The 22,778-nt window shown below is 38.0% G+C and overlaps 7 protein-coding genes across 9 annotated transcripts; 6 read left to right on the top strand and 1 right to left on the bottom strand.

Moving 5' to 3' along the window:
- Window positions 1-863: 863 nt before the first annotated feature.
- On the top strand, window positions 864-1,436 carry LOC149268620 (gram-negative bacteria-binding protein 3). The gene has a single exon (XM_089472251.1). It carries the CDS (start codon window positions 916-918, stop codon window positions 1,288-1,290), a length of 375 nt encoding a protein of 124 aa, XP_089328377.1. The 5' UTR covers window positions 864-915; the 3' UTR covers window positions 1,291-1,436.
- A 6,543-nt stretch (window positions 1,437-7,979) lies between these two features.
- Window positions 7,980-9,702, top strand: LOC149268619 (uncharacterized). 3 transcript variants are annotated; one of them, XM_089469493.1, is made up of 5 exons: window positions 7,980-8,536; window positions 8,597-8,623; window positions 8,782-8,874; window positions 8,960-9,031; window positions 9,151-9,325. In XM_089469493.1, the coding sequence occupies exons 1-5, from the start codon at window positions 8,375-8,377 to the stop codon at window positions 9,217-9,219; spliced, it is 423 nt and encodes a 140-aa protein (XP_089325619.1). In that variant the 5' UTR covers window positions 7,980-8,374; the 3' UTR covers window positions 9,220-9,325. The 3 variants fall into 3 exon arrangements, with proteins under 3 accessions (XP_089325619.1, XP_089325617.1, XP_089325618.1); XM_089469491.1 differs by lacking the exon at window positions 9,151-9,325 and adding an exon at window positions 9,470-9,702 and having other exon boundaries at window positions 8,040-8,536; XM_089469492.1 differs by lacking the exon at window positions 9,151-9,325 and adding an exon at window positions 9,470-9,702 and having other exon boundaries at window positions 8,291-8,536; window positions 8,600-8,623.
- Window positions 9,703-9,733: 31 nt separating this feature from the next.
- On the top strand, window positions 9,734-10,268 carry LOC149268618 (uncharacterized). The gene has a single exon (XM_089469494.1). The coding sequence runs from the start codon at window positions 9,881-9,883 to the stop codon at window positions 10,217-10,219; it is 339 nt and encodes a 112-aa protein (XP_089325620.1). The 5' UTR covers window positions 9,734-9,880; the 3' UTR covers window positions 10,220-10,268.
- A 738-nt stretch (window positions 10,269-11,006) lies between these two features.
- On the bottom strand, window positions 11,007-12,914 carry LOC149268617 (bleomycin hydrolase). Its single transcript, XM_089469487.1, has 2 exons — window positions 12,197-12,914; window positions 11,007-12,143 (listed from the first exon to the last, which is right to left on the bottom strand). The coding sequence occupies exons 1-2, from the start codon at window positions 12,740-12,742 to the stop codon at window positions 11,229-11,231; spliced, it is 1,461 nt and encodes a 486-aa protein (XP_089325613.1). The 5' UTR covers window positions 12,743-12,914; the 3' UTR covers window positions 11,007-11,228.
- A 771-nt stretch (window positions 12,915-13,685) lies between these two features.
- LOC149268616 (uncharacterized) lies at window positions 13,686-14,716 on the top strand. Its single transcript, XM_089469488.1, has one exon. The coding sequence runs from the start codon at window positions 13,722-13,724 to the stop codon at window positions 14,640-14,642; it is 921 nt and encodes a 306-aa protein (XP_089325614.1). The 5' UTR covers window positions 13,686-13,721; the 3' UTR covers window positions 14,643-14,716.
- Window positions 14,717-17,376: 2,660 nt separating this feature from the next.
- LOC149268615 (uncharacterized) lies at window positions 17,377-17,988 on the top strand. The gene is made up of 2 exons (XM_089469495.1): window positions 17,377-17,584; window positions 17,647-17,988. The coding sequence occupies exons 1-2, from the start codon at window positions 17,527-17,529 to the stop codon at window positions 17,796-17,798; spliced, it is 210 nt and encodes a 69-aa protein (XP_089325621.1). The 5' UTR covers window positions 17,377-17,526; the 3' UTR covers window positions 17,799-17,988.
- A 1,880-nt stretch (window positions 17,989-19,868) lies between these two features.
- Window positions 19,869-21,106, top strand: Bbd (Bombardier). Its single transcript, XM_089469489.1, has 2 exons — window positions 19,869-20,176; window positions 20,237-21,106. The coding sequence occupies exons 1-2, from the start codon at window positions 20,119-20,121 to the stop codon at window positions 21,037-21,039; spliced, it is 861 nt and encodes a 286-aa protein (XP_089325615.1). The 5' UTR covers window positions 19,869-20,118; the 3' UTR covers window positions 21,040-21,106.
- The last annotated feature ends 1,672 nt before the right edge of the window (window positions 21,107-22,778 follow it).

Below are 22,778 nucleotides of genomic sequence, written 5' to 3'. Positions count from 1 at the left end.
TAAGCTGTAATTATTTATACTACTTAATTTATAACTATTTAACAACTCGCTGGTAACGGTATATAAAGTAGAACATTTAGTTTTTATTGCCAGTAGACTCGCAACGTTCATTGCTGCTGCTTCATTTCATAATTACCGAACAGATTTTTGAATATTTGAGTAAATATGAAATTAAAGAGATGCATTTTCATCGCGATTTTCTTGACTTTGGTAAGATTAAACTACGTAATTTCAACTGAACTTTCGAATATACATTTATTTTTTTTTTTAAATTATATTTTTGTTTAGTTGTGCTTTAGCTACTGCAATGAAATTTGTCAGAAGCTTAACAATATTACTATAGCTGACCTGAATAACATTCCAAGAAATGTTCCAATTGAAGATTTGCCGGATAAATTTAAGTGTTACTGCAAATGTTTGCTAAAGGATATATTGGATGAGAATGGTAAACTGGACGTGGAGCTTGCGCTGAATAGCTATCCGATGGCATATGTCGACAAAGTAAAGACCTGCAAAAAGCGATACGATCATATGGAGTCGGAATCGTGTAATTACGCTGCTTTTGCATTCAGCTGCCTACACTTTGAACAAATAACCTAAACAGAACCTAAACACAAATAAATTGAAAGAGAACAGGCTAATGAATGCTCGTTGAGAATTGAGAGATTTCCAGTTATCAGACTTATAATAATTAGTTTAGCTGAAGCTGTTAAAAATGATGGAAATATTATACTTTTGATTAAATGAGAGATTGTTAGACCAACTAATTAGTATTGAAAAGAGAATGTCGAAATGAGCATTCGACTATCAGCTCGACAAATGAGAGCTCTTTCCGCTCTCGCTTTGCTATGTATAAATCAGCTGAGCCTCAGCATTTGCTCAGCATTTGGAGACTTACTCTCGGCGGAATACGAAATGCGTTTGCTTTTAAGCTGTGCTTTTATACTGACAGCCGTGGGGCTTGGCGGCGCATACAAGGTGCCCACGGCACAGGTGCGTGTCTTTTATCCCAAAGGATTTGAGGTTTCCATACCGCATGAGGAGGGCATTTCATTGTTTGCCTTCCACGGCAAGCTGAACGAGGAGTTCGATGGATTGGAGGCGGGCACTTGGGCACGCGATATACCCAGTGCCAAGAGGGGGCGTTGGACATTCCGTGATCGTGAAACGGCATTGAATTTGGGCGATACTCTCTACTACTGGACGTATGTCATCTACAACGGGTTGGGCTACCGCGAAGATGATGGTGCGTATGTGGTCACCGAATATGCTCCAAATCGAAGAAATTAAGTGTGAAATGTGATTTTGTCTTGATTGATATTTACAAAAACTATTTACCTGCTACACCTGTAAATACTACATGAATAGAGCCTGCACTTTATTTGATTTTATTTAAGCCATTTCAAATGATATCAATAAATTGGGAAATAATAGCAGTTTTCGCAGTGTACATATGGAGAGTGCCATGTATAATGCAATTAAGTCAAATGGCATTTAAATATATAAAGCAAATCCTTTAATGAAAATCCATTTATTTTGATATATGCATGTATATTCATGTACGTAGAGTCGCACCGTTTGATTCATTTAATTATTCGTGTTAATAAAATTTGCAATGCATATTTATGCGCTTTTAAACGCTGTAATTAATCATGCATAAGTGCAATGCATTAATGGGCCAGAAAAAGTCTCACACCTGATATGCGCTCCCAAACCCCCGGAGCCATCGTCAGAGCAGGCGCCGAAAAGTGGCCAAGGATTCGCAAGGCGAATTGATGAAGTTTTAGCTGCGGCAACTGCACTACGTGACGTATACGTATCCAGACAGCAGCATCGGCCACGCCCAAGAGGCGGCAGAGCTCATGCTCACACTTATACATTCTCGCCATGTGGATAAGAGTATATCTGTTTGAGTCTGTGTGTGTTGATCAAATTCCGAGATGAAGTCTACTTAATTCTAGTGATGAAGGCAAATGATGAGTGCGCCTGAGTGCATTGCAGCTGTCAGGTAGACCCCATTTTGCATATAGCAAACTAATAGACTTCACCTCATATTGAATTAAAGTCATTTTGCAAACATTGGCTTGAGACTAAGTGAGTGAGCGAATCCAGAAAGAGGATTCATAATGCAAGCATCTAAGCATTGCTTTCAAGCAAAGCTGACTCACAGAAATGATATATGTATGTATATATATTTGGTATGGATAAATCAATTAGTCATTCATATTAAAGATTTAATGAGAGCTTATCTAAGCCTTAATGCAAATGGTTGCAGTTTCGGCCACCAAATTTTGGAATATTGAATTTTGTGTGACGAATTGGGTGACGCAACTTGCGAAGAAGATTTACGATGAGGTCGTTACCTGAAAAAGGTTGAGTTATAGTTAGGGTGACCATATCACTTTTGCGAAATACTGTAAAGTAGATATCTTTGAAAAGTTACTCTACCGACTGATTTTATAACTATTTGAGGCGAGGGAAATATAAAAATTAAATCAATAGAGCTGCTGGCTTAAGCGTTACTGTTAAGTGCAGTCAGGCAATACGCAGTCGGTTGTACTCGATTCCCACATTATGAGTTGTTGTTTTTGTTTTTCGTTCGCCCGTCTCTTTGTAGCCCTTCGTTAAGTTTGTATCCTTTGCGTTTTCGTATTCGTTTTTCTTTGTCTGTGAGCAACAACAAAGCAAATGCAATTACAACGCAACGTGCACGAATTTTTTGCACTCAGTGTGGCGCATTCGGCAGCCAAGCTAAATTGGTCTAGCAAATGCTTTTTGCACGGCTTCTACGGTCTACAACTAGCTCTACTCTTATAATTTTTGCACTTTTGTGCACTACTGTAGAGTTGTTGCCACCGTTAAACGCTTCATTGCCGCCTGCCGACTGCCACCTTACCTCTTTTTTTTCTTTTTTTTTTTTTTTTTTTTTTTGCCATGCGCCAATTGCCAAAAGTGCAACAAATGTAGCTAGTCGAAGTAGCAAAAAATATTCTTGTTTTTATGGTAGGACTTTAAACACACTTTCTGGCTGGATGGATGTAAAGCACTAGAATGTTGCTCCAAGCATGACATAAAGGCGGGGATTCCTAATACAGATTTCAGGCGTTGTAGGCATTGAAAATGGGTTAACAAGTTAAATATATTTTTGAACAATCAGATTCAGAGATTCTTTGAAATTTGTCTTCGGTGGCTAATGAAACTTCCTAAAGAAAAAGTTTTACCTTAAGGTGAGAGATAAAATTCAAGGCAATCTAAAAAAAATTTAGAAATTAATTAATTAATTGAATATAAATTAAAAATAACTTTGTTTAGGCAATTGAAGTACTTTAAAAGATTTACTGTTTTTGTAAAAAAAAAAAAAATATTGAATTATTATTATTATTATTATTTTATTATATCATATATTAGAAAACTTTCTGCCATCTGTTTTTAAAGACTGAATCAGAATAGAAATTGAAAATGGAAAACTTTCCCTCAGAGACGAGAGACAGATTTTTATTTTCAAGCTCTAATGCACATTAAAAGCTTTTTGAAAAATAATGAAAGTTTTTAAAAAGTTGGAATTCTGTTTACCATTTTGTTGTTGTTAATGTCATTATTATTTAAAGCTGATTTTTAGCTTCATATTTCATATGAAATAGTTAAATTATTGCAACTTACCACACTAATAAATATTTCTTGAAAAAATGCAAATAAAATTTACAAATCAACAAATTCGCTCTGTTGTATTTTTGAGAGAACGTTGTGCGGTACAAAACACCGCAATTGCAATTCCATGCTAAAAATCATGCTCGTTCATTATATATACACGAGCTAAAGCTCTGGCGACATATTTAGGGTAGCAGGTGCTTGAAATTTGTGAATATTTTGGTAGAACCCTTTGGCTAGGGTATAAAAGGGCTGGTGCTCACGTTCAGGCGCTTAATGCATGACACGTTTCGCTTTTGGGGCGTGCCCGTCTGCTGCCTGCATATACATATACATGTATGTATGTATATGTACTTTTTTTCGCCAGTTTGCTGGAGCATAGCAAGTGTCATAAATATTCTTTGGCGTTGCTTTATTTCTTGCCACGCAGACGATGGAGACGAGCAGTTTATCAATAATGCAAAACATTCGAGCGAGGGGTGTTTACACCCGAGTCGCCACCGAGGGGAGGGCCAACTGTCAGTCGAGCGGCATAAGTTGCTTGGGCAACTCCTTGGTTCCTTGGCTCCCCGCCCCTTCAGGCTGCCAGGCGAGCTTCGTTTCGCATTTCGCATTCGCATTCTGATTCTGATTCTCATTCTCATTCCTATTCCCCAACGATAGCAGCATCAGGAGCAGCATCAGCAGGAGCAGGAGCAGGAGCAGGAGCAGCATCAGCATCAGCAGCCGTTGCATTTGGTGTGCATGTTTGTCGATTTGACTACGATTGCGGAAACGTATACAGTTCGTTGATCATTATCCGGTTCGTGAGGCTTTCTGGGCAATCCGTTTGCCAGACACGTGATGTTGGCCACCAGAGTCTTGACGCTATCGAGCTTACTTATTACCGATGCTGGATTCTGAGTGGGGTATTTAGTGTATTGACAACTAAAACACATTTCAATTGCTGGACACCGAGGCGTGAGAGCTTTGCCTATTCCCCGGCTTATGCTTTGGCCCAGCCGAAGTGCTGAAAATTATCCTGCCCGGCCTGGCTAGCTGGCAGCCACTTTGCCAATTGGCAGCTCGACCCGCTTCGGCCCAGCCCATAGGCATTACTGGCGCATTTAATGGCACTCTATGGACCGCTAATGGAGCGTGTTGTAATTGCATTTCGTATATATTTCTTGCAGCACATACATAAATTCGTTCGATAGCAAATGTGGCTTTAGACTCGCCAAATCGAGTGCATTTCCGTGGCACAAAAAGTGCATACAAATTTCGATTTGCTGAGAATTTCTTGTTAAAGTACTGAATAATGTTAACTAACTGCAGATAAGGGCTTATATGTTGCAGTAAGTAGATCAGCATGTATGTATTTCTATAGATCTGATTCTGAATATGTATGTGTAAAAAATGTCTTGATATACTCAACTTTGTGTCTATTGATAATTGCATATTATCAAATATCAAATATCCATATAGATAAATTAAATTCGAATTAGCTGTGTGTACTTGTTTGCTCATATATCTGTGCGTACGTATGTTAACATGTCTGTCTCTCTATCTATCTCTCAGCCTGTCTCTCTGTCTGCCTAAGACCAGAAGAATTACAGAAGATCACCTAAGTGTGTATGCGTATGCAGCAGTATGCATTCGGCATTTATATTCAAGTAAAACGAAGTAAGAATGCTTTTAGCAGCAGAGGGTGTTCCCATTGGTCACTTCAAGGTCGACTGCAACGAGCTCTACCTGGCGTCGGGCTCAACATTTGAGAGAGACTTAGGCTATGAGTGAAAGGTGCTGTATATAAAGGGCAGCAGCTGCAGCATTTCTTCAGTCAGTAGTGTAGTGGAGTAAAGCGTTCAGCTAAGCATTGAAGACTTGGTCCTCCAAGACTTAGAGGAAATACTTGGAAGAAAGAATTGCAGGAAATACTTAGAAATATTTAGTGGAAATGTTTAGAGGAAACAGAGAGAATGCTTGGAAGATATACTTAGAGAAAAGACTTGGGAGAAAAGACTTGGAAGAAATACTTATAGGAAATACTCAGAGAAAATACTTGGAAGTTCGAAATAAAATTTTTGTTTGCTGTATTAAAAGTGCGATCAATATAAATATTGACAAGAATTTTGCAAGCGAATGCTGTAATATATTTTTTACAAATTGCCTTAAACGAGTTTTATATTCCTTTGTTTTAAGGAGCCATTGAAGGCTAATCGACCATGCTGCATGCATGGCGCAATCTAATTGTCTAGACACATGTGTTTGTGTGTGTGTGTGTATATGTATATAGAAATATCAGGCATTTTTCGTTGGCTTAAGTCAATAAACGTAATTGAAACGTGGCACATTTTCGAGCCAATGACAGGCGCTGGCAATCGCATAAGAAGCTGCTGCTGCTGCTGCTGCTCAAAATCAAATTAGAGCAAACGCGAGGCACTTGGAAGGAAATGCGCACTGCAAGTCACAGGAAACAGGAAAGCGCGGAGGCAGTGCAAAATCAAATAAGAAAATCGGATTGAATTGAAGCTGGGGTAAAGGTAAAACGGTAAACGCTGATTTATTGATTTTCAAGCAGCGTCTTTGACATTTTCCATCTGCTCCACATAAAAATTAAATAAAAACCAAGACAGCGGGAGAGCCAATTCTGCCTTTGTGTTCTGCCTGTTGCAAATTTTGGGGGAAAAAAAAGTGATGCAACGGCTCCATATCTAAGATGGAACAATGTCAATTCAGACACTTAGGCACACCAAAAATTGTATTTACAAAACATTTACTTCAGTCCGTTGCGCGATATTTTTTTTATTTTTTATTTTATGTTTCATTTAATTTTTATTTTATTTTATGCTTTTTTGTCGTTTGGCGCTGCTGCTGCCGCCGCTGCTGCTGTTTGTTTGTTGTTTGCGTTTGGCGTTGAGTAGCGGAAATAGTAAAAGTTTTCTAATGAGAAAAGTTTACACACAGAGACAGAAAGGAAGCACGTAGGAGCGAGTAAGTGAGAGGGAGAACGAGATAGAGAGACAGAGCGCAAAAGTAGAGCTCTTCTAAGATGTAGACAACGGACAACCCGTACAGAGCGAGCGGCTCCGCCAGAGCCCGCGGAACCAGTGGAGCCAGCGACGCTGTCCACATTGGCGACGAATTTAATCATCTGCCTTTACAGCCCCTCCTCCTCCTCCTCCTGCTCCTGCTCCTGCTGCTGTTGCTACTGCTGCTGTGTGCGCGAATGTGCACATCAAAAACTAAACACGTCAAAGTAAGCAACGGAAATGAGAAAAAAGTGCGCTTATTTATTTTGTACTCTTTCCCAACAATTTCGTTTTTGTCGCCTACACCTCTATTTGACTTGGTTGACAGCAAGACGGAGAGCGAGAAAGAGAGAGGGCGAGAGAGAGCGGGCGAGAAAGCTAAAGAAAGAGACATAGACAAAGACACAGGCGCCCAACGCCTTTTGTCACGTCAACATCAAAGCGTGTTATAATTTTCAAATTATGCAAAGCTCTGCTAAATGTGAACGTGAACTCATTCCAACGTTTTGTAGTGCCGGATAGTACGGTTGAATATCACAAAGGGAGCGCCAGGCTCACTGCCCAGCCTGCCATATTCGGTTTAATGTAGCTTGGCCAGATCGTATTTGAGATACGTATAATGTAGATTGGAGAGAGATTGTGTAAAACACACATCGTCAGATTCCGTAAAATTAATTATTGTTAAATAATATATATGTATTTAGATATTATCAATAATATTAAATATTAATAATTTGATATTAGCATTTATAGTATTTAATATGTTTTTATTCTTTTACTATTTTTAAGCATTTTATTTTTAATAAATATTATTATAAAATATATACTTTAAATTTTAGTAGATGTGTATTAATATTTTATAACATTTATAATTTATGCTATGAATTTTTAATATTACTAAATCTAATCTAATAAAAATCTACAAATATTAATGAATATATATTTTATAGAAATATTTAATGAAATAAAAATAAAAAATTAAATTAATTTATTAGTTAAAAAATTGTTTAAAAAATTTATTAAAAGAATAAAGATATATTAAATAGTATTAATGCTAAGGTTTAATTATTAATATTAAATTTAAAATTATTTATAACATTTTAAAATTTATTCATTATTAATTATAATTGAAATTTTGGGTATTTAAAAATTTTTATGGTTTGTATTTTTACAGATGATATTGAGTTTGAGCCTATTTAATTTCTTATTTTACACTGGCAAAAATGTTTAGGTTAAAATTGCTAGGCATATTCAGTATGATTTATAGAAAATACGTCACGGCAGCAATGATCTTCAATTGATTAATTTGATTAATAATAATAATTATTATTCGAAAAGATTGTGCATACTTAATTTGCTTAACATTTCAATTGGCATCTAGTTTAAAGAGCACCTGAAGTATGCTGATTGTTTTATTATATCACATCTCACACGTCGGGTGCCCACCCACAAGACGCCCTCACTCTTTTTGATATGCCGCCCTTTTCATGTTCATGCCGATTGTATCTGGAGGATGCATGTTACGTTATGTCATTCGGCAGCTGCTAATAACTTCCATGATTTAATAAACAATTTAATTGTTGACCCTGTGCGATACGTATCGGCAATTATTCGGTAAGCTGACGTTTTACAAGATTTCGGATAGCGTTTAACAAGCCAATTGAAATGACACAGTCCCCACGGAGCTTAGGGTATATAAGAAGCTGCCCGGCCGAATGCAGGCCAGCAGCGAGAAGTCTCCGTTTCTCGAATATAAACGGCAACGTGACGAACCGAAAATGAAGTTATTTTGCGCTATTTTGCTTGTTTACGTGGTGGCTTTGACACTGTTCGGCGTGGACGGACGCGGCGGTGGGGGCAGCAACAAGGGCTTAGAGGTATGCAACAGCTGTGTACTAACTATTTAATGCATATTTATCCTAAACATCCTTTTCAAGCAGGACTCGATGCGACTGTTTGTGCGGGTAAGACAGCATCCAGTTGAATAGCGTAAAACGTTCAAATTTTTCTGCCCTCAAGACGCGTCGCCAATTAAGCCTTAGTGAAGAGGAATTGAAGCGGCGACGCTTTGAGGGCTACAAGGCTTTACTTATGCGATTTTGCCAATGCCTACTAATTCTAGGCACGGCGCCATGCCCCCGTAACTAACATGGGACTTGCGACCGGACCTGGCTATGTGAAGAACGAGGAGCAGCCGCCGCCACCTCAATTCAGAGTAAGTCACAGCACTAGACTACAAAAGTCAATTTGATTATGTCATGATGATGATGATTATAATGTGATTATACTTATGCTAACAGTCGCGTCGCAATGTCATGAAGAACGAGCCAACCAGCCACGAGAACAACGAGGAACAACCGCCACATTTCAGAGTAAGATTCATTCTGCCTAGATTATAAATAGCTGGATAATTTTAGTCTTTGTCCTTGTAGACCCCATAGGTGTAGTTCTTTGCATAATACTCTACTAGTCTATTCTATCCCATTCACAGCAAATTCGTCAGTTGTCCGGCACAGGTTTGCCCACTCCCCCCCCTGGCATGCCCGCCCCACCCTTATAAACCAATAAATTAAGCATAATTCACAAATAGAGTTGCGCTTATGTGCATGTCAAAGGGAACTAAACACTAACCAAACCAATAAAACTTGTCTAAAGCATTCCAAAAACCCAATCCCGCAAACTCGTTGCCACATTTCCAGGGGATATCGTAGCGTCGACCCAACTCTTTAACCAACTCCTTGAAGCTCTCTCCCATAGATAATCAATTTGATATGAATAAATATTGAAATACATTTATATATAATCCACAGCCACGTCGCCAAGCACCGCCGCCGCCACCTGAGGGCATGCCACCACCGCCTCAGGGTATGCCACCACCACCCGAGGGTATGCCACCACCGCCACCAGCTTAAGGATAAGAAACTGTTAAATATTCCTCACATATACATATCATATAGTAAGGCGCTTGCTTAGGGTAAGGGAACCACGTCATAAACGAGAGCTATGCGTATAATAAAACTTATTTCAAGCATTCCAAAAACAAGATTTCCGATCCCATAAACCATTTCACATTTCTCAGTAGTAATTTGCGCTAATCCTTGCCGGCAGCTGCTCCCGGTTGAGTCAGGTAGATCCTGGCCCAGGATTACCTGCTCGGATTTTGTATTTAAGAGGCTGTCGCCAGCTTCGTTCAGTTCAGTTACAGATCGTACTCCCTGAAGATGAAGATCGTTGCATTTTGCTTGTTGAGCAGCCTTACTGTTGCCTTGGTGCTGGCCTTTCCTGCTAGCCACAATGCAATTGATACTGTGCCAACTGCTGAGCTGCCTCCTGCTGCGAGTGCCAATGCAGGAGAGGGAACCACCGCTCCGTCATCAACAGCTGATCAGCTACGTCGGCCACGTCATCTTCTGACGAAACTATTCAGCCCCCAGCCCCAGGTGATTGTGCAGCCAATTGTGGTGCAACCATCGCATCATAGCCCCTATCCCAATACGTATATCTACAACGGTGGCGGTCGAGGTTATAACTACGGCTACGGCGGAAATGGATACTGGTAGAACATTGAAAACTTGTCGAAAATTTAATAAACGAAAATTTTCCCTTAAAGCTACGCATTTTCTTCTATTTCTTAATTTTTTTTAATTCTTGTTACTTCCGCATTTTATGCAAAGTTAAATTTTCTTCAACGCAAATCCCTTAAGTCCAAAACAGTCGTCGACTTGACGGCAGTAGTCGCTGTCCGTCCGTCCGCCCGACCGCCGTCCTTTTCTAATGCCTAATTAGGCATGCTCGGCACGTAAGTCTAATTCCCGAAAACTTGGCGAAGGTCGCGCCTCGTCAGTTGGACTGCGAGATTTTCCAATAATTTCAATACTCGCCGACAGTTTGCGGACAGTGCGAAATTCGGGAACTGGTTCGGTTCATCGAGTTTGAAGAACTGATTTCAAGCCAATTTTAAATATTTTTATGGCTAACAAAATCTAAAGACAAAGTTAAAAAATAAAACTAAAAATAAATGAATGAAATAAAATTTAACGAAATATAAAACATTGCATTAAATTAACGAGATATTAAAAAGTTTGTGTTGTAATAAAAATATAAAAAATAAATAAAAAAAATCATATATAATGTAATATTTAATAATATATTATATATTAAAATAAAAAAAAAAAAATTTTAAAAAGAACTCAAAACTATATAAAACCAAGTTAAAAAAATATATTTTAAAAAATTGATTATTTGTTTGCGATTAATTATTTAAGAATTTCTTTTTTTATTTAACACATTTCTTTATTTTAATTTAGATGAATGTATTACACATAAATAATATTTCAAGTTTTTTTTTTTTTTAACATGAAAATAAATTAATGAACTTATTATTCAAAATTTCAAGTTCAACTATTATAATAAATTGGTTAAATTTCATTCGAAATCCAAATAGAAACTTTTGACATAGCGACAAGGATCAAATAGAACTAGTTCATGAAATGATTAGTCGCCCTTTTAGCTCAATGAGCTAGTTGCTTGCCAGCCCTGCACAACTTCCACCTGGGGACTCATCATTCATCAACTGAGCAGCGCGCCCATGGGGTCCCAAATGGGCAGTTCCTCGCTGGGCTCGTCGCGGAGCGCCTGCATCACGCCTGGCGGCACAAAGCGTGCGTCGACAACTACCTCAAAGGCATACTCCCGCAGCCAGTCGACGTGCAGGACGCTAGCTTGGCCCATGGATGTTTTGCGCTTGGCTGCATCTGCTTTGGCTGCTTTGGTTTTCGCTTTGGCTTTGTCGACGGTATCGACAGAATCCTTTATACTCTCCTCGGATTCTGTATTTTTAACGGCATTAGTCTTGGCTGTCTTGCGTGCTGTGCCAAATTTTAGTGGCTGATGCAGTGCATCCAACGAGACCTCGGTCACTAGCAGCGAAGTATTTCGACTCGTCGCCCTATAAAGCATTCGGTCCGCCTTGTCTAGAGCTGTGCCCACCGGCATGCCGAATACCTGCTCGAAGTTGTGCGTTTTCAGGCTGAGCACTCCATCATTGTTCTTGAATATGCGCTGGATATCGCAGGCCAGCCACACAGCCGAGCCAGCGGCCAGAGACTTGGCCATGACCTCAAGCAGTACATCCATGGGCTGGTTGTTGTAGCTTTGCAGCAGTCCACTCATCATGTTGGAGCTGTGGGCAATGCAATAGTTGCGCCCATAGCTGGCACTCGGCCGGGGATCATGGCCCAGGCTCACCCGGGCATCCAGCGCAAAGTGGGGCGCTATCATGCGCTCATAGAAAGTGCGCGGGCTGAACCGAGCCTCCTGCTCTTCGTCCTTTAGGTTCAGCGTAAAGCTCGTGGGCGGCGTGCCCAAACAAATGTTGATTACCTTATAAAGCTCTGCGATCATGGACTCGACCATTAGGTGCAGATTATGGGCATTCCCGTCCGAGACGAATCGCTCATGCAGCTGGCTGCTAAACTCGTGCAGCTGTAAGAGATTTGGGAGTATTCTTAATCCAGCAATACATTAGGCACACATACTTTACTCTTGAGCATCCGATTAAGGTGCAGGGTTCGGGTTGAGGACCAGCTGGCCAGATAGCACTGCTTGGGCATTACGCCGTATTTCTTGACGAGATTCACGAACATCTGCCAGTTGCCGCCATCGGGCACTGTGTGCTTCATCAGGTACCTAAAGGTGCGCCCCTCAACCGGCTCTCCACACGCCAGACACTCGATCACAGTATTGAGGAAGTAGTTACAGCGCTCGAGCTTATGCCAGTAGAACAAATACGGGGCGGATAGTTCGTAATCTTTGCGCAGGCCATGACGCAACAGATCCAGTCCCGTGCAGATCCAATTGGGACCGTCCACGCTCGACTTCTTCAGCCTGGCCACCTCATGGTGTTCCTTGCCCCCTACCATCAACCCCTGCAGATTGGCTCGCTGGCATGCCCTGATCGGATCCCCACTTGTGCAAACGTTCTGCGCCAGCCGATTCAATGGCAGGCTGAAGAACTCGGAGCGCCACTTGGACAGCTGGGAGCTTTGTAGTGCGTAGCTAGCAGCATTTGGCGAAATGCTCATTTCATGAACTTTAGAGAATTTTTGTTTGATACTTAAGAAAAATAAAATTAGATTTCTATTTTAATGCAGTAGAAAGTGTGACCAGCCCAAACGGCTATAAAACAATTTTCTAATACGAAATCAGGGCTACAAAAATTCACTAGTAGGAACGTAAGAGCTGTGGCAACAATACTCTGTAATGTTTTTGAGCTTTGGTTTTGTTGCAAATATAATATATTTTGATTGAAATCAGAGCTTTATACTTAATAGTAAAAGTGTAAAAGCTAAACTATTTTTTAATTTGTAATATAATAAGATATAAAAGAAAAAGAATACCCAATATATTATATAAAAAATATTACATTTTTTTTGGGTTTATTTTTAATATTTATTTTAATTCAATTTAAGAGTAAACAACAAATTTAGACAGCTTTACTTCTAAATCAAACCCACATATAACATAAATATTTTGTCATTTGATTGAATGGTGAATACTGAGAGTGACTGAAATTGGGGGGCGTATAAGCTGCAGCTTAGCTAGATGCCAAAGTTATCATTCGAGCGTAGCTCGTACTCAGCAAACAACAAATCTCAGTTGAAGTTTTAATAAGCACTTAACATCGCTTTGCGAGAGAGAGAGAAAGAGAGATGGGAACATAGAGAGAGGCATATTCAAGGTTAATCAAAAATTAAACTGAAAACAACAACTTTTTTGATTTTGATGATAATCAATATGTAGATGAACATGTACATAATGCTCTCATTATAGAGTACTCAATAATTTTTATACTGGAGTAACCAATAGACTCTCAGTGATTTATCATGTAGCTGAGCGCATCCAAGGTCTAGTTTGATTGCTGTTTTTTGTTGTTTACACCCATTGATAGATTCACGGTTTGTATTTGATTTACTTTATATGTATTGCTCGCTGTTATGCAAAAATGACAAAATCAGTATTTTATGGCTCGTAGCGATTAGTTGAAGTTTGTATAGCATCGAGATGAGACATTTAGTCAACGTGATGCTGCCGCTGCTGCTGCTGCTGCTGTTGATGACGCAGTTGAGTGTGACGAAGCCACAATATTCATTTGGAAATAGCTATGGTGGACCTTTGATGAATAACAATGGTGGCGGACCCTTTAGGCAAGCACCTAATGGACTCATAGGATCTCGATATAGTGGTGGACCTTTCGGAAATTCTGGTTATTTAATAACCGGTAGCAACAGTGGAGGACCATTTAGAGTTAATGGTGGTCAGGAAGGACTCATATCTGGAAATGAATATGGCGGTCCTTTTGGAAACACTCAGAATTCAGGTAACGCTGGCGGCAGTGGAGGATCATTCGGGCAAGGAGCTCGAGAGCCTGGAGGTTTCATAGCAGGATATCAAAACGGAGGCCCGTTTGGAAATGGAAATGTTGGTAGCAGTGGACAGGATCAACAAGGACTAGTTAAAGGAAGTAACAGTGGAGGACCATTCAACGTAAATGTTGGCCAGGATGGTATTATAACTGGAAATCAGAATAGAGGACCTTTTGGTGGTGCTGCGAATGGGGGTGCTGGTGGATTGGTTAACAATGGCGGCTGTGGAGGACCATTCGGAAGAGGAAATTGCAATAGTGAAGGACCGTTGCAGCAAGGAAGAAATGAATTAATAAGTGGCAAAAATAGTGGAGGTCCATTTCAAGTAAATGTTGATCGAGACGGTCTCATAGGTGGAGGTGGATTGATTACCGGTGCCGGCAGTGGAGGACCCTTTGTTAAATCAGACAGACTTATATCAGGAGGGAGCAATGGAGGACCCTTTAACAATCGGCAGCAGGGTGTCATATCGGGTGGACAAGGCAGCGGACCGTTTGGGAGCCAGGCATCTAATGGATTAATAAACGGCAGTGGCAGTCAAGACTTTTTATATAAATAGACAGAATTAATTAAATAAATGTATGGTCATAATTTTGATTGAAATTGCAAGAATCAATGACCTCTGTGCTGGCAGCTGTGTTTTGTTTCCTCGTTGTTGCTTCTTTCCCTGAAACGATACAGATAAAGCTAACAATTGTTGAAATTGATTTGCTGATTTATGCGTCTGTTGTCTCCGCAAAGAGCTGCAAGTCGAAAAATGCAGTCAAAGTCATGCAATATGCAATAGTCGCTCCCCATTCCGTTCCCGATTTCGACCAAACCTGAACTCGGCAACTAACATTTTTGTGCTTGTGCAGCCAGGCGTTGATGGAGACATTGGCCAGGGCAGAGGAGAAGAGAGAAAAAGTGTGAGAGAGAGAGGGAGAGAGTAAGAGAGCGAACGAGACAGTGCTTGGTGCATCTCTCGGTCTCTCGCTCTGCTCTGCTTGTTATCTGTGAAGCAGATTTCTACATAGCAATGCTTTGTGGCGCTTGTTGCTGTTGTTGTTGCTATATTTAGCCACCCAGACGCAATATATATAAAGTTTAATTGATTGGAAAATCAAATTGATTCGATTCGAGCAACAAAAGCAATGTGAACGCCCCAGGCTCGACTGGACCGCATCGCACCCGACCAGAGACCAACACCCAGCCAGGTTAGCCAGAACCTGTGGAACAGTTAGTCGGAGCTTATATACATATATATATTTGCCACTGAATGCAACTGCGTCCTTTTAATGGTCTATGCATTATTGTTTGGCCTCTGATCATTGTTTCCCAACAGCCCTAGACTTGTGCAAGTTTTTGTGTAATGTTTTCATGTGGCATAAATAAGTCTCCTGGTGGCAAAGGCAATTGGAAACAGAGGTTTGCAGCTAAACCAAGTGGATTCTGAACTCGGTTAGTTCATAATTTAGTAGCTTGTTTCTGGTTTTCCGGCAAACAACTGTTCTAGACATAACATAAAAGAAATCTTTGCTACTACATACGAGTTACATAGAAAGAAAACTTCAAGCAGCTTTATCACTTTGGATTAAGAGAAATGTGAATTTTTAAATAGTGAAAATGCCTGCTTGATTAAGATTTGTAGTAAAGTACAATACAATTATACATATGAGAATAAAGTAAATAATAATAATTAAAAAATAAATAAATACAATATTATAAACATAAAATATATTTGAAATTGCTTTAATAATATTTTAATGTACAACATTTTATTAATATTAAAAATGATATTTTTATTTATAATTATTAAAAATAAATTTATGTAAATAAATAAGACATAAAATTTGTAGTTAATTTATGAACTGATGGATGATATTTTAATTACTAAAATGCCAAATTTTGTTTATATATGTATATATTAATATATGTAATAAAATAATTGTTAATAATTAAAATCCAAATTGAATAAAAAAAAAAAAAAAGATTGAAGCAAGCCAATTTTTAGAAATAAAATATAAACATACATATTTAATAAAACACACATTATAAACTAAAATTAAATTATAACAATACTAAATTTCCAATCCACCATAAATAACTTTAATATTCTTCAACTTTTAGCTGCTGATAAATGTGCCTATATTTTAGCTCTCTTCGTTGTTGTCTGTATGAGAACTCCCACACAATATTATAGCAGCACTTTGTAGTAGTTGTAGCTCATTTAAGTCGCGTTATTTCTCTCCCGTTCTGGAGTTTTCTAATACTCATTTTCTATTCTCACGTTTGAGCAGTCAACAACTCAGCTATGCCAGCTATCATTAACAACACGGCAAAACCTGTTTAATTTTTATTGTTCAACTTGCTCCGCAGTCGAATCGAAAAAGAGAGAAACTAAATAAACGCAAAGCGTAAATTGCAGTTGGTTGGGACAGCCACAGTCTAGCTGAAGGGTGGGGGTGCACCCAAACAAAAGCTCACAACCTCAGCTCAGCTCAGCACCTGCTCACCTGCTCAAGTGGGGCTAATGTGACTGCTCAATGAATGCCAACAGCCGATATGTTTAATGGCCAGCAATACAAAAACTTTTACCTACAACCCAAAGCTATTCAATTGAAAATAATTAGCAGACACATAGCGAAACTTCTTAATTGCCTTAGCATTCGTTGCGAGTTGAGAGAGGAGACAACGAAGAGAGGAAGAGCAGATGAGAGCGTTGCTTCATGTGAACTTGCCTTATGAAATATGTGGATGCGGGTATACTTGCCTAAGGCATACTATGCAGAGCAGAGATATATGAGAAAAATAAATAAAAAATAATAAATAGAAATAAATAAATAAATAAATAAATAATATATAATATACCTAGCTACATAAATTTTATTTAGTATAATTATATATGGCTTCATCGTTTATTTTTTATAAATTTAAAAATATATATAATCAAAGTATAGTAACAAGATATGGAATTATTACTTTAATTGTTTTTACTAGTATTTAATTTTTATATAGAAAAACTTACTGCTGAGAAGTAAATAAATAAATAAATAAAATATTTCTCAAATATCAATGCCATATTTGTAGATTGTTTAAAAATTTAATAATGACTTTATATAATCATACTCATAATATTCATATTAAATACACAATCAGAACATATTTGAAACGAAGTTTAATTTTTTGCAGAGTCTTAAGAGAATTTATTCAGTCTCTAATTTTCCATACTCCCTCTTGTGATCAGTTCTGAGCAGGGTATTGTAAAACGTAAACAAATAAGGTCACGATAATCAGTGGGCACAGACAGTCGCAATCGCCTTATGCATATAGATTGATTGTCTACCCGAAGACATTGTATGTTACCCTTCTGCTGCACGTTGTCGTAGCCCTCTCTGGAAATACTTTTATATAAAGGCGTGGTATTACTTAAAACTCATTCATTTGAACTTCTTGCCTTGACCATGCAGCACACTCATCAATTTATTTTCGTGCTTTCACTGCTCGTTGCACTGCTCAGCGGTAAGTCTTCCTATATAAAGTTTATATATTTATTTATTTACATATTATATTTTTCGTTTAAGCTGTCAATGGACTGCCGTTTGGACTTAATTGGGGCCCGTCTGCGAACCAGGGACCCAGCGGCGGACCAGCCTGGAATGGCGGGCATGATCAGACAACCGATTCCACTCACTATAATCAGCACTCAAATGGCGGGGGCAAATGGCGCTATTGAATGATAATAGGTTGCTTTATGTAAAATTAAAAATATTATAGTTGTCAAATTGATGAGTTGTATGAACAAGCTGATTCTCATTTAACCTATTATTATTAGATATTCGTCAACTGTTTATAAATATACAAAATAAGCATAGCTAATAAAAAAATAAACAATCTATGCAGAGTTTGTATAATTTTATTTCACATTTAATTTATTTTATTTTCTATAAATTTGTTCAATTTTATTTATATCTAAATAGAATTTTTACAAGTTAATAATAAACATTTAATTTAAAAAGTAATAGGAATCTCATTATTAGATACACTGCACTCTTGCCTAGGTTATGATAGTTTGTGTCTTGGACTAGTTACACAAAATACACGCAAGTACATAATTTATATATAAGCTTGGGCAAGTAAGTGTGTTCTAGCTGGAAAATAGGAAATAGATACCCTGAACTTTATGCATAGCTGATATTCTTTCTACTTTTTTCTAATATATAAAACCACATATAGGTCCAAACAACATATACACCCGCACCCGAAGGGGAATCGCCCACGCAGCTGCAGTAAAGGCTATGGGGAATTAATTGTAGAATCTCGATGAACTTTTCTAATGAAATTGACATCTCAATGAGTGCATAAATTGGTATATAGCCACAGCACAAGTCGCCACTGTTTGAATTATGAATTGCGATGTTAAGAATTTATTATTCAATTATCATTAATTTTAAGTCTTAGTATTATAAGAAAATATATATTGTATAGAATATAAGTTATGAAACACATACTCTAAACATTAAAGTATATGTTAATATGACTTTAACTTTAAGCTCTGTTGATAGTGAATAACAATTGCTACCTTTTATTTATTATTATTTAAACTTGAAATAAATTCAATCCCTTTAATATTTATCTACACATTTATATTTATATTCTTGTTGACTAAAAGAGTTTAACTTTTTTTAAATTATCATTTAATTCAGTTTAAGACAGACAGTCCTCACTTCTTCGATGTGAATGATGTGCTTATAGCTAATGAGCAATGTGAAGGCCATTTGAAGTACGACACTCGAGCAGCACTGATAATTCGTGTTTAAATACACTATTTGCGTTCGATTAAAGTAAATAGATAAGTATATATGTACATACATACATATATGCATTCATGTGTATTTGCGCTTATGCTATCTTTGTCTCATAAGCTGATAAGCCATCGGAATTATTGTGTGTATTCCCCACCAGAGCGATAAACCTGTGACCTAAGTACGTACGGGTGAGCTTAAAGAAACAAGTATTCTCTGAGGTGCGAATGCAAATGTTTGCCATGAAGGGGATTTCCCAAGTGCTATTTGCGTTACCTGTGACAGGTATACATATATGTATACATACGTTTATATAAATATATTTACTATCAGCTAAGATGAATTATACAAACATATATACATTGAAGAGCACATATTATAATCTTGTGCACACTTCAATTAGCTGCCGTTAAAATTAAAGACTTTAATTTAATATATAAAAAATTAACAGACTTGGAAATACTCTGTACTGATAGCAAATGATTTAGATTGGCTGAAAAATTTTTTTTAGATATTTATTAGACCTATAGTCTAAATAGTAATATGAATAATTTGAGAAAAAATAATAAGGAATGAATGGTTAATATTAATTAAAAACTTATTTTATTAAAATTAATTTCATTAAAAAATATATATATTTTACTAATTTTTTTCTATTTTAAATATAAATATATAAACTATATAAATAAATAAACTAGCTGCGTTCTAGGTAAAGGACATTTCATAGTCGATCATTCATTTTATTTTCTATTTTCAATTTGCTTATGTTGCTTTGTTTCTATTAAATTGGAATGATTCATTTGAATCTAAATTCTTTTTATTTTTCTCACTGTTTTCTAATTTTTTTCTTGCCGCTCTCTCTCAATTATCTGCCAATTTATGAATTTTTGCGACAGTTTAGATAATTTGCACACCGTTTTTGTTTGAGTATTTCACTCAAATTCGCTTTGACACTCAGCGTTTTTGCTCGTTCGCGAGGCGTGAGCCGAACTCGGGAAACAGTTTGTAGACGATCTCAGAGCGATCGAGAATTGCAAATCGTGTAGAAGCGGAACGACTCGTCATAATCGTTTCTGGCTTTTTCCCCAGAGGTTGCATACCGTCGACCTCTCTGCGATATCTACCCACACGTTCAATAATACATTGAATATACTACTCAATACACAGCAATTGATGCTCGATCGATCGGCCGTATAAAAAGCGAGCGTTTAGCACTGCATTTGTATAGTCAACCCGTTGCACCAATTCGACATGTCTCGCCTTCTCATGATGATCGGCCTAGCGGCACTCGCTGTTTGCTTGGCCAGCGGTAAATAGTTTTTAAGGGCTCATTTATTCGTAGACCAGCGGCTGATCGTCCTCTTTGCAGCACTGCCACCCAAAAGTTATGTGGATCGTAGCAATGGAGTGGAGACGTCGATTCCTGGCACAACGATGCCAGAGGACTCGCAGCCAGCTCAGCCTGTTCAGCCGGTTCAGCCGGCTCAGCCGGCTCAGCCGGTGCCCAACGTCCTGTACAATCGGGGCGGCAATGTTGCGCTGCGAAACGAGGCTGGCAGCATCTATAAGCGTCCCGATGGGCGCACGGTCCTGGTTGGAGCTAATGGTCAGACGCTTGTGACTAGCGCCGATGATAGTGACGAGGACACGTCCTTCGACGATGATGACAACTTTTTTGTAGGCCGTAATGTTGTAATTAATGGAAAAAAGGATGGCCAGAATTTGATCAATGACGGCACAGTGATCATATCTCAAACCGGCGAGGGTAGCGTCCAGACCTTCAACAACTACCGGAGTCAGCTTGTCAATGGCGGACTACGGCTGACAGTCGCCGGCAAAAGCTACGATTTCCCGGCTAAGGACGCTAGCGTCAATTCCAAGGAGCAAATCGAAATCAATGGCCAACAAGCTACGCTGCAGTATGATAACGGCAACATAGTTGTCGAGCTGGCCGATGGCACTGTGATGGCCAAGGCCGATGGCGGACTCTTCAGTGGCAATCGCTATTCGTACGATAACCGGAAGAAGATCCAGGAGGATGCCGCACACGATGTTGCAAATCTGCAAACAAGTTTGTCTCAATTGCAAAAAAATATATCCACGCAGATTAACCACGCAATGGGGCAACTCGAAAAAGATCTCGCATTCAATCTGGGCAATTTTCGTTTCTAGAGCTGAAAGAGTAAATGTGTGAATACAATTTGCATAAATAAATAATTCAATGTGCATTCCAAAACTATTTCTACTGGTGACCTAATCAAAATTTTTGCAATTAACTGTACCTCCTAACTATTCATTAAAGAAGGCGAAGACGATACTTATATATATATATATACTACTGATAATATATATGGATATATACTCAAATTGCTATTCAGTTCTGTTCATTGTTTAAGCACGATTCTTCTGAGAATTATTCTAATGAATTTGGATAGATAAGTGTAAACCTCTACTCCAAGTGGGATCTTGGGATTTCGTGACTTTTCGTACTTTTGTTTTGATAATGAATATGAATACATGAAAGTCTCTTGGTATATTTGTAGACCCCTTAGAGAACATTTAGTTATGATTATATTATATTATTACGGCGACGTCTTCCTCAGCATTTTAGTGGTAAAACAAAATAATTTAAAAATAATTAAATTTAAGCTTGTTTCAGATTGAAACCAGCTAGGGTAACTCTATCATGTCTAACGTATTCTAAAAAATATACAAGTAAGATTGTATAATAACAGTTAGTATATTGAACCTGTCTGCCCTTCAGCAAAAGGTCCATCAGCTATTTCGCGCCATGCTTTCTCTATATAGTTCAGCCATGACATTTGGAATACTATGATAAAGTAATACACATTATGCACAATTTTTCTGTTGAGTCTGAAAAATGTGAGCCATGTGTCCCGCCGTTCGTCCTACATTTTGCACTCTTACTAATTTCAAACTGCCATACATCAGTTGAGGGCGGTGCCTGGGGGTGGGGGGGAGGCCACCCGCAGCTACGCAAATTCCACAAGTGACAAGCAGCAGGCAGCAGGCAGCAGCAGCTCTGCCATTGCCATTGCCACCTGTAGACGTAGAGTCGTGGGTCCATTCATTCACTCTCTAACCCCTTGACTCCAGCCACCACGATGTGTGTGTGTGTCTGCGAGTGTGTGTGTGTGTGTGTGTGACAAATGTGAGTCAAGTTAGTCGCAACTTATTTTACAATGGGGCGTCTCCGCTCGCAACTTTGAACTTAACTGGAGAAAAATATTTAACTTGGCGGAATCTTTTATAATTAATTTGCCATACTTCAGACTTATTTCAGTGGCTTCACTTTGAGCTTACCGACAACTTGGGGCTTCCTATTCTTGAGTTGGAACGTTGAAATTTGAGTACTCTTTAGTTGTTAGCCTTCTTTGTAGGAAGGAAACAAAAATTACAAGAAAAATATTTTATTTATCTTTAAATTCTAGACAAGACAAAACATGTATCATTCAAATATTAAAAGAGCTTCTTGCGTTGGGAGATAATACTAATCTTGACTTTATATATATATACATGTATATATATATAAGTATATATATTTTTTTATATATATATTTTTTTAGTTTTTAATTTTTAATAGTCTCTTTTTAAGATTTTCCAAATTAAAATCATACAAATATATATAATATATATAATATATAATATAATATAATAAATAGTTTAATACTAAGGGACTTTTAAAGACTTTGAAGATAATACAATATTTCCTTTGCAGTCAGGCTAAAGCCTAATTCCTGAGACTTATAAATATGATGTGGTAACTTCCAGATTAAAATTGAGAATGAAATTTTTATAGTTTTGCAGTGCAAACAGGAAAATTAAAGCAGCGTATTTTATGCCTCAGCTGCTTGCAACTTGATGACATAATTTTGTGACTGTATTTTTCT

The sequence above is a fragment of the Drosophila arizonae genome, chromosome 5 (assembly GCF_054131065.1).
Source record: "Drosophila arizonae isolate 15081-1271.41 chromosome 5, UAZ_ARI_1.0, whole genome shotgun sequence".
Classification (NCBI taxonomy): domain Eukaryota; kingdom Metazoa; phylum Arthropoda; class Insecta; order Diptera; family Drosophilidae; genus Drosophila; species Drosophila arizonae.
Note: the sequence above shows the minus strand (reverse complement) of the source record. Positions and strands in the feature narration are given on the sequence as shown.

Bases quoted from the DNA above. Each gene is read 5' to 3' on its own strand.
- LOC149268617 (XM_089469487.1), bottom strand. From the start codon at position 12,742: ATGAGCATTTCGCCAAATGCTGCTAGCTACGCACTACAAAGCTCCCAG. The intron at 12,144-12,196 runs GTATGTGTGCCT...AATCTCTTACAG, and splicing joins ATCGGATGCTCAAGAGTAAA to CTGCACGAGTTTAGCAGCCA.
- LOC149268619 (XM_089469491.1), top strand. From the start codon at position 8,375: ATGCAGGCCAGCAGCGAGAAGTCTCCGTTTCTCGAATATAAACGGCAA. The intron at 8,875-8,959 runs GTAAGTCACAGC...TTATGCTAACAG, and splicing joins CGCCGCCACCTCAATTCAGA to TCGCGTCGCAATGTCATGAA. The intron at 9,032-9,469 runs GTAAGATTCATT...TATAATCCACAG, and splicing joins AACAACCGCCACATTTCAGA to CCACGTCGCCAAGCACCGCC.
- LOC149268618 (XM_089469494.1), top strand. From the start codon at position 9,881: ATGAAGATCGTTGCATTTTGCTTGTTGAGCAGCCTTACTGTTGCCTTG.
- LOC149268620 (XM_089472251.1), top strand. From the start codon at position 916: ATGCGTTTGCTTTTAAGCTGTGCTTTTATACTGACAGCCGTGGGGCTT.
- LOC149268616 (XM_089469488.1), top strand. From the start codon at position 13,722: ATGAGACATTTAGTCAACGTGATGCTGCCGCTGCTGCTGCTGCTGCTG.
- LOC149268615 (XM_089469495.1), top strand. From the start codon at position 17,527: ATGCAGCACACTCATCAATTTATTTTCGTGCTTTCACTGCTCGTTGCA. The intron at 17,585-17,646 runs GTAAGTCTTCCT...TTTTCGTTTAAG, and splicing joins GCTCGTTGCACTGCTCAGCG to CTGTCAATGGACTGCCGTTT.
- Bbd (XM_089469489.1), top strand. From the start codon at position 20,119: ATGTCTCGCCTTCTCATGATGATCGGCCTAGCGGCACTCGCTGTTTGC. The intron at 20,177-20,236 runs GTAAATAGTTTT...TCCTCTTTGCAG, and splicing joins CGCTGTTTGCTTGGCCAGCG to CACTGCCACCCAAAAGTTAT.